This window comes from Psammomys obesus, unplaced genomic scaffold (assembly GCF_907164565.1).
Source record: "Psammomys obesus unplaced genomic scaffold, mPsaObe1.curated_primary_1811, whole genome shotgun sequence".
NCBI lineage: Eukaryota > Metazoa > Chordata > Mammalia > Rodentia > Muridae > Psammomys > Psammomys obesus.
The window spans coordinates 4,334,780-4,345,182 of NW_026592510.1; the positions used below are offsets into that span (position 1 = coordinate 4,334,780).

Below are 10,403 nucleotides of genomic sequence, written 5' to 3' on the forward strand. Positions count from 1 at the left end.
TTGATCCTATCTGTTCAAGTTAGTGTGTTCGGTGCCATTTCATGTCCCCCAGTGCTCTGAGACTTGCCATGCCACCACCTGACCTCCAGCTTTGCTTCATCCTGGGAAAAACGTCTGTCTTATTTAAACAGACTGGACAAAAAGGATGGGGCTGTTTAAAGTTTTATTGAAAAGAACTGTTGGTTGCATAGAAAGCTCTGTCACATACACCACCACAAACTTGTAGCTGCAGTTCATGGTAAGCCATATTTCTGACGCCTCTCTGGGTATCTTTCTTACAGAATACTTGCTCTAAAAGGATGCTAGGCTTCCATGTCCCAACAGAGCCCTGTGGAAAATGCACCCAGACACACTGGGTTACCAATGAGACAGCAAGAAAAAGTGACTCAGAATCAATATTCAGTGCTTCTCTAGAACTGGGACTACGTAAATGTGCTTCTTAAAATTGCTTTTACGCCTGGAGAGAAGTTTGGACTGTCTTCTGTAAATTAGGGTTTGTTTGTTTGTTTGTTTTTTGGAAAAAGGAAAATAGAAAATCTAACAATGTGAAGTTCCTATTTATCCAGAGACTACTCTCTGGAAAGTGTTGGAAAAGATTCATATTTTTTTTTTCATGTACACGTTTTATAAAGTTTGCTCTTAAATCCACACTCAATTTGAAAGTGGACATTTTAACTCAAGATTCAAGAAGAGGGGTGAAAACACCGATTCTAGAGTAAATGGTGTTCCTTTCAGACTGAGTCGTCTTTCTTTCAGATAATCCCATCAACATGCATTTTAAATGAGTTAGAAGCGTTCTTTTATGTTGTTACACTCGCGTATTAGGGTTACAAGAATACTTACACAATAAGATGAATTTTCCAAAGCAAGGTGCAAATATAAAACAGTACTACAGATGGTTTGGCTTAAAAGCAAAATTTCTAAAAGGATTTTCAGACATCAAAATCATTGAGTAATGCACGAAAACTGTAACAAATACCAGAATCATACAAGGCATATTTTGATAAAAAAAAAAAAAATGCTCAGGCCTTAGCAGCAACCCAGAGAATCAGGATATTTAAATGAGCATGGACTTGTTAAACTGGACTGCTGTACCTAGACCCAGAAGCCAGCGGGGACTAAGCTCTAGGGGAACAGCTGTGTGTGCGACATTAGCCCAGATCTGTTTCCCAACAGACACCAACAATATCTAAACAAAATAAACGCACGAATAAATTTATATCTATGCATTACATATGTCAACATTATGTATGCTAGACAAAACATAGTCTTAAACAATGGGCAGCCTGTTTTTGACATTTTACACACACACACACACACACACACACACACACACACACACACACACATCTGCGTTGCCTCACATGCTTTCTGCCGTGTGCCCGGACCACACTGGATCCTCCCACAAACCCTTACCGTGAGCTGCTCAATCTACAGAACCTGTCTTCATGAAAGGTGTCACGAGTAGTCAATCTATAGAACCCATCCTCATGGGAGATGCCACGTGTACTTTACAAAGACCTTCCAAAGTGGTCATGTCACATGCTGTGCACACAGGCTGAGCTAATTATCATTCCCGAAAGTTTTTACCCATTTTTGCCATGCTTAAATGTGCCTAAAATAAACTACGCAGGGTCAGACTCCCAAAGTAAGAACCAGTATCAGCTACTTAGTCTTGTTGAACCGAACTGCTTTCTTGCCTCCTGGGGATCGTTACTATCCAGGCCATGGTGGTCACAGAGACACACTCCCCCAACCATGCAGCTCCACTGAGCGCGCCTTGGACAATGGTTTGAACAAACTGTGACTGCTGCTTCTAAACTGTCGTGAATGGGGTGACTGGGCTGAATGGCAGTACACAGAGGAGTAATAGTTAAACAAGATGGCCAGCTCATTTCCTTCCCGAAAAAGAAAGGTTGCTCAATGTCACGATTATCACCTTCACACTTGCCCGGCAGCAGCTCTCCTGAGGGAGCCGGTTGCCCAGAACCCTCTCCTGTTTTAGAGCAAGGATTTTTCTGAGGTGGGGTGGGATGGAATGGAGAATAGTAGGCAACTAAGTGAGTTTTCATTTTGCTTTGGTGAATTAGACAAACACATCCATGTGTGCCCCAACAGTGAAAATAAAACAAAGCTACAGCCTGTGGCACTTCCATGAACATACATGTGTGCCTGTGTATGTGCCTGAGTGCTTGAGTGTATGTATCTGTGTGTCTGTGCCCATCTGTGTGTATACCTACACAAGTGGAGGTCAGAGGCAACCGTTTGAGACTGCTCTCTTTTACACCATGTGGGGCCCAGGGACCCAAGCGGTAAAGCTTTCCAGCAAGCACTTCTATTCACTATTCTCTTTTTTGTAATTTATTTGTTTGTTTGTTTGTTTATTTGTGGTAGAATCAAACTCAGGGCCTGGCATATGCTGAGCAAACACTACCACTGGGCTTCTTCTAAGACTCAAGAGACATCTCTTTATAAAATATAAAATTAATAAATGAAATGATGGTAACTCAAACTCCTCGTTGAATAAATACCCTCTTTATAAAATATCAAATAAAAATTATAAGGTGGTAATTACCTTAAGAAACACAAACAGGTTGACATATATAGAAAGTGTCAAAGAACAGACCATACATCACACTGATTCAACATATAATTATGTACATGTGTGGACAACGCTCAAAAGCTTAAGTAAGTAAAATTTTAAATTGCTCCCATAAGGGTGATTAAAAAAATAAACTTTTTATTGCATTATTTTATTGCAGTTTTAAGTCATATATTCTTTGTTTCTCTTTAGCATATAAGTGGTCCCTGGTACCCAATATGAGACATGTGCTTTGTAAGGGACTTTCGGAACCAAGATAATTCACCCAAAGCACACAAGTTAGAAGGGGCTTTTACAGGGGGATTTCCTTATTCAAGTTTCTAATTATCTCAGAAAAACAGTGTTTCTCTCCAATTGGCAATGGGATTTTGGTGATCGGCCTCCCCTCCGAGCACGTTGGAGCCCTAAGAAAGTTGTCTTTGATGCAGACACTCTCCTCCTGAGACTATTCGCTCTCAGAAAAGCTTACTAAGAGACGGTATCAAACCCTGGCTGTCAGCTCTTTGTCACCTTTGACCATCCTGTAATCACGGTATCAGAATAAAATCTTCTCCCACATTAAAGTCTCCGTCTGCTGTAAAGGAGATAATTCTATCTACAGCAGTGGCAGAAGACTCTCTGTTAACTGTAGCTGATTATAACTGTAGCTGATGCTGATGTTCTCCAAACATCAACTCAGTTCTCACTTCGCAGTCTTGCGATGATTTAAAAACTTGTGTTTGGGGCTGAAGGGATGGCTTAGTTGGAAAACTGCTTGCCTTGCACACACAAGACCTTGGATTCAATGCTCCAGAACCCACAAACTTGAATTGTTCCATCCTTGTTTCTAACGCTTAAGTTTATATTTAGTCCTGTTACTGCACTCATAAAATTTTCAAGTCCCTTTGGGGATAAATAAAGCACTTTCAAAATACAGAAAACATTTCATGTTTCTAGAGTTGTTTTAAAGAAAATGATTAAATTACAAATTAAGCAGCTGTCTTTGTCCACTCTTCAAAACAAACCAAACTACCCACAGTAGTATGGTTCTTCCATAGGATTACTTGTAAATATACCGTTTCCTTTCAAAATCACCTCTCCCTTTCTTCAACCATCATTTTTAACAAGTGCACTAAGAAACATGAGGAAAGAGGCTGTCTCTCAACTGATCGGTTACATCCCTAAATACTGAAGGATAAAACTTTCAAGGGGCTTGCCCCACTTCATAACACACACACACACACACACACACACACAAGCACAAACACACACACACACATACGTGGAACTCACACAACATATACACATGGAGTAAAGTCAAATAAACTGTTTTCCTATTGCCTCTAAAATTTTGTGAAAGTTTTGGAACTTCAGACTTACTCATTAGACAAAAATAGTAATAGTAATAATAATAATAATTAATAATAATAATAAAATTCCAGAAGCTAGGCAAGGAAAAAGAATCTCTAAGAAGCACAGAGAAGGAAAAGAGGCAAGGGGAGGGAAGAAGGCCACTGCTGTGTCTGTAAATGATATTGGAGACAGGAAGACTTAGGAAAGGGGGTAAAGGAAAGCCGGTCCCCAAATCTGCTCCCTGGAAACTAGTGCTATTTAACAAAACTCATTTTTGTGTTCCCATGCACACTCTGCCTCTGTTTCATTTGTGCTACAACTGAAGAAGCCCTGCCACATGGGAGACATATTTTAGGAGACACACCAGGTGACACAGTGCTAGAAAATGGGGACATGATGTTGGGCAAGGCCAGGTTCTGAGTAAGGAAACTTCAGAGTTTCATGGGGTAGATGAAGGCACCATAAAGTGCAGCAATGATTATGCCAGGGACAGAGTTATTATTACAAGTTTGCTCATCCGTCTTTACAGCATTACTTAGAAAACTTTAAATTCCTAGGCTATACATATAACAGATTATATTTAATTTTAATATTTACGTACTAGTATGTGCATAAAAATTCACACGGACATTATTTTAGGAAGGCTGTTCCCTGGGTGTGTTTTGGTATTTGTAAGAGCTGACAGTGTGTCCAAGCCACCCACACTGCAGTGATGATATGATGACACGGATGTTTACACTGAGGAGAATCTTAAAATTCCGTAAGGACATTTCTAAAGGCCAAATGTTAGACACTACTTCTTAAAGAATCAAAAGGATTTTTTTTTCACTCCTTCATAAGGTGCCAAGTATAAGAGCCTTTGCCATTCCACTCTTGGCATATTCTGGCTATCAGATGCTATGAGCAAACTGTCATGTCCTTAAGAAACTCTGATTCCCCAAACTCCAAAAGGCAGTCCCACTGTCCAGAAACTAACTGAGCCTCAACTATTGGATTTCTGGCAGTTAGATAAAAAGCCAGCCCAAAGGAGTCAATTTCCCTTTACCTCTGCTCTCCCTCCCCATATGTTCTGAGTGCCTTCCTGGAGCTTGTTCTATCTCCTCACTCTGTTCCCAGCTTGCCTCCTTGCCAGCTCTGTCTCTCAGCTCCCTCCTGGAGAATTGCTGTGTCTCTAACTATGGCTAACTGCTTGTCTCTCTTCACCTCTCTGTATCTGCCCCTCTTGTTGACTCACTGGAGACTGATATTTGAGACCTGCAGGTACACCGGGCATTTTTGTATTCACCCCTAGACCTCTAAGATATTGGAAACTTTTTTTCTGGTGAAGGTCCCCTAAGCCTCCCTTTCCCACCTCCTCTTCACTGTGCTGCTAAAGGATGTCTTCTTCCCTCCTCTCTCTCTCTCTCTCCCCCTCTCTCTTTCAGTTCACTCTTGGAACTTGCTCCTGTCTCTAACCCTGGGCTCTTCTCATTCAGAATACTTCTTACCTGCCTCCTCTAACATCTTTTTCTACCCAGACTCATCCCATTGACTCACACTGTCTTACTGCAAATAGCTTGGACTCAGTAAAACTCAGTGGCCAAAGATGGCACAGTACATTTCTAAATTCTCACAGTTTGCAACACTTTCTGCCATGGTACAAACAAATGACTCTCCAATCTCTTGTTTGTAAAGTTTTTCTGCTCTCCACTCTCAGAAATGTCTTATGTGTAAGGGATTTCTGCCCCTGGATCGCTCAAGTCTCTCCCTCTGACCATGTAAATTCATTTTTACATAGATTCAACTGTCTTTAGGGGTATAAATAATATTTAAATACCGTCACATGCTATTCTATTTACACACACACACACACACACACACACACAAGGTGGCTCTGGAATTGAGTTATGGCCCTCCCTTTCCAGGCCCAAGCATGTTTTTTTAAGAGTTTCCTACAGAATCTCTGTTCTGGATCAAGCAAGGCCATTTGTCCTTTTGAGAGAAGGACAACAAAACAGAACAACATAGGGAAAACACTATGTGCTTTAAAGCGGCTAAGAAGTAAAATTTTCCCAATAGCGATTGCTGCCCTTTGTCTCATACTCTTTTTTTGTTTTATTTAACTCTCTAAATACTCCCCTTTTTTTATGTCTCTAAAACTTTTGCTAAAGTATAAACCTTATCTCAATAGTAATAGGACTATTGTGTAAACTTCCTGTGACCCAGCATTTCTAAACTCAGTGGGTATGGTTTTAAAAACACTTACAAATATGTAACAAAAAGTCAGCTTAAAACTTATGACAAGAAGGGTTGACGTTTTAAAAATCTACAGCATGCTCATAGGGCTGGAAACTTTCCAGACCACTGACTAGCACTGACCAGACTGGAAAGGGAATCTTGCCACCTCTCATCTCTGAACCTGCAGACCAGTTCCAGCCAGGAGACTTGGTTTGGATAAGAGGGTCCCTGCCCAAACCCTGGACTCTGTCTGGAGGGGACTCTAGCCAGGTACCCTCACACCACCCCTGCTATTAAAGTAACTAGTGTGATTCCTTGAAAAAAGACCACTGAGGATGATGACAGACAGACTGACACTTGGACTACAGATCCCTTAAAAATAAGACTGACCAGAGTTTGCTAACTCAGGATAGACAATCAGCCCCAAACCTGAACATGGGAATTCAGAAAAGCTGGGGAATGAAAAACTGTCTTTTGGGTAGACCTCTGTTCTCTTATGTCCTTTCCCTGGATAGAACAATATGGGTATAGGAGAAGGGTGGGGTCATAAATCGGATTGTGGAAAAGACTGGCTAGAAAGAAGCCTTTGGGGATTACAATGTTATGCATGCCCTGCCAAGGACAAGGAATTGGCATCATGCTGTCAACTTATCTAGCTTGCTTATGCTGAAGGTTTAATTAAATGTGCCTCCTCCAGGAATTCACTGGGAAGTCATTTCCCTTACCTCTGGCAGAAAGGACTTATGATTACTTGTAGTGCCTATCAGCATATCAAAGCACATGCTTGCAACCACAGGTACCTGTTACACCTTTCAAAGTGCATGCTGGCATCCTAACCCTTCTCACCTGCTCCCCTACCCAAACTCCTCTTGCCATCCCCCAACTACTCCTTCTCACTATATCCCCGCTATTCTCACTATGTTCTCTCCATGCTCTGCTCCTGCTTCTCTCACTAGGTTTTCTCAATTTTCTATCCCTGTCATCCCCCAGCCCCTGTGCCAGATAGTCCTGGCCATGCCTAATCTGCTGGCCATGTTCAGTCTACTCCTCTCTCTCTCTCTCTCTCTCTCTCTCTCTCTCTCTCTCTCTCTCCTCAAGGTTCTTCCAGATACCTCTGGCTGTTCTCTCTTCTATATCCACTAATAAAAACCTTCCCCTTAAGCATACCATGGAGCGGTCATTTTGTCCGCTTATGCACAAACTGCTTTTGCCTTGGAGTTAGCTCTGAGTTCAAGAGCAGTGCTGTCACTTGATAGCTCTGCGACCTCTGTGCACTGCTTAAGCTCTCTGAACTTCATTTCGCCTTGTAAATGCTAGCAGTGGGGTAGGGGGCCGGGGAGGAGGATGCCTTCCTCCTTTCTCTGCTGCTGCTGTGAAAACCGATTTGAGATCGTTGTGCTTGGGAGTTTCTAGGAGCCTAGTAAAACAATCTGTCCACACTCAGAACTGGATTGAACCTCCAAAGGTCGAGACTCTTTGACTGGCCATTGTCAAGCTGGCATTCCTGAGCAGGGAACTCTCTGTAGAGGCCAAGTGCTGGAAGGATCTTACTCCTGTGTCTGCCCCAGGCACGGGGCTGGGACTCCGTGCCCAAAAGTTACCGGGACAAACTTGCCCTGAGAGAGCCAACCGAAAGAGAGCGAGAGAAGAAACTGGACAGAACAACAGTGCAAACACATCCACCAGCGCAGCCACCCACAGCTTCACAGCTGAATTCCCGGAAGGGAAAGTAAAAATAGTTTTGTTTTTTTTTTCCGTGTTGTCACAAGAATGTAAAGTCTTCAGAGGCTTATCAAGCCAAAGTAACTTTCTTAAAGTTACTTTGAGAAATGGTACGTTCCACAGCCCAGAGTCAACTCACTTCCCCAGAGAACTGTTAGAAACGCCAAATGCCACACAACCTCATAACGAACCTTTCTCCTGTCCCAGAGTGGATCTTTGCCTGGGCATGACTCTCCGCCTGAGTTCCCAGCCGGTCACGCCAAAACTATCCAATACCACGCCAGAATCGAGCTCTGGCCGTTCCCCACCTACACTCTTTCCACCAGAGAAGTTCTGAAGCTGCGGGATCTGAGTTGGCCATCAGCCGGGAGAGAAGGCAGCTCCCCCCTTTCTAAGCATCGGGACTGGAGTGGGTGGTCGGCATCCAATGCCAGCCGATCTGGATTCCCTTGCGGTGGTCCCAAGCGTCCCAAAGCTTACCAGAGGCAGGCCAGCCCAGATCCACAGCATGTCTGCAGCCAGGGAAAGCCAGCCCAAGTCTCCACCTTTCAGCAATGTGAGCCTCCTACGTGGGCAGTCTGCCAGCCTGCCGCCGCACCCTCTGCTCTGGATGGCCTCTGGGTGTGTACTTTGCCTGAGAACCGCCCCTGGCGCTCACAAACCGCTTCCCTCCGGTCTCCCCAGAAATCGATTTGAACACCTGTATGTCACTTTTCTGAAGGACCAGACACAACCGATGTAAAGCCCCAGGGTTTGGGAGGAAGTTCTGCAGGGCCCAGGGGAAAATCCACTGATTCATCACCTCACCAGGGGGGGGCTGGGGAGAGGGAAGTCTGAGGAGGGCTTGATTGCACAAACTGGCATTCCCCATCCTGGGTGCAAGCGAGAGCTTTTTACTCCGTTTGCTGTTGCTCACCCTGGAAAGAATTCTGACCTCTTGAGTGAGTTGGACCTTGACTAAGTTCTGGAGACAAAGACCGTGTTGCCTTCAACTCAGCCATCAGTATTTTTTGTTGAGGCCCCTGGATGATAGCTACCATAGAGGAGGTCCAGACAACGGGATCCTGATGAGGGACGGTCCCCCCACAGAGCCCATAAATAATGTATGGAGTGACAGTAACCACACAGGAGGTAAAGATACTGGACTATGGGGTCCTGATTCGGAAAATGTCTTCCTGGCTGCACTTTCCAAATGTAGAACTAAGCTAAATGACCTATAACAAACCACACAGCTCTTGTTTTACAGTGGTAACCTAGAATCTGCAGAACCACAGGAGTTAGATATAGAGTAAGGATCTGGGGGGACAGGTAGATCTTGCTGGGAAAACGAAATAGAATTGGTAGCTATGAATGGGTGAGGGGGCTGGGATGGTAGGATCAAAAGGAGAGGGGAGAGGAAGAGAATGGAGGGAATACATGGAGAGACAGATAAAATTAAGGGCCATTTGAGGGGTAGCATGGAAACCTAATACAGCAGACGTTTCCGAAAGTATACACATATATGAAGGCTATCTAAAAGAAATTGCCAAATAATGGAAACACAGAGCCCCAACTGGACATCTCTTGTCACCAAATAAAGTTTCCAGTACCTGGATTGGGCTACATCAATGTGAGTTGTTGGCCAAAAGGGTCACATGGGAGTCCCCAAACAATGCAGTGTGTTGCCAAGCCAATAGGTTGCTCTCCACAAACTGACAGTAAGACCCATTGCTGTAGACAACACCTACACAACTCACCGCATATGGAGAAGTTGAGAACAGGAAGAAAGTGCCTACACTGAGCCTTCATCCCTGTATGCTAAGGTCTTTGGTACGGGAAGCTACTCTGCATGCTACCAACGAAGAAATGTAAACACCACCACAACCCCAAACCCTTTGGTCTACAACAGTGTCCTGTCTAAAAGACATGCTAGTGCATACAGTGGCATAAAGTTTGTGGGAGGAACCAGCCGATACCTTGTTTGACTTTAGGCCCACTTCACAAGATGGAACACATACCCATCACTGCTTGGGGAACCAAGAACCAGAGACTAGATAGTCCAGGGACCTAGGGATAAAACCAAATACTACTGTTCAAGAAAGAGAAAAGAAAGAAAGAAAGAAAGAAAGAAAGAAAGAAAGAAAGGAAGGAAGGAAGGAAGGAAGGAAGGAAGGAAGGAAGGAAGGAAGGAAGGAAGGAAGGAAGGAAAACAAAGAGAAGGAAGGAAAACAAAGAGAAGGAAGGAAGGAAGGAAGGAAGGAAGGAAGGAAGGAAGGAAGGAAGGAAGGAAGGAAGGAGAGAAAGAAGGAAGGAAGGAAGGAAGGAAGGCTGGAGAGATGAGTCAGACGTTAAGAACACCATGTTCTTCCAAAGGTCCTGAGTTCATTTTCCAGCAACCACATGGTGGCTCATAACCATCTATAGTGAGATCTGGTGCCCTCTTAGGGTGTGCAGGTGTACATGCAGGAAGAATACTATATACATAATAAATAAATCTTTAAAACAGAAAGAAAGAAAGAAAGAAAGAAAGAAAGAAAGAAAGAAAGAAAGA

General features: G+C 43.5%; 1 protein-coding gene across 1 annotated transcript in view; it reads right to left on the minus strand.

Moving 5' to 3' along the window:
- Nucleotides 1–8,410, minus strand: part of Fas (Fas cell surface death receptor) — a 32,747-nt gene extending 24,337 nt beyond the window's left edge. Inside the window, exon 1 of the mRNA XM_055613712.1 lies at nt 8,354–8,410. Within this exon, the coding sequence (XP_055469687.1) occupies nt 8,354–8,383 (30 nt within the window). The 5' untranslated portion in view covers nt 8,384–8,410. The remainder of the gene's footprint in view (nt 1–8,353) is intronic.
- Between the last annotated feature and the right edge of the window lie 1,993 nt (nt 8,411–10,403).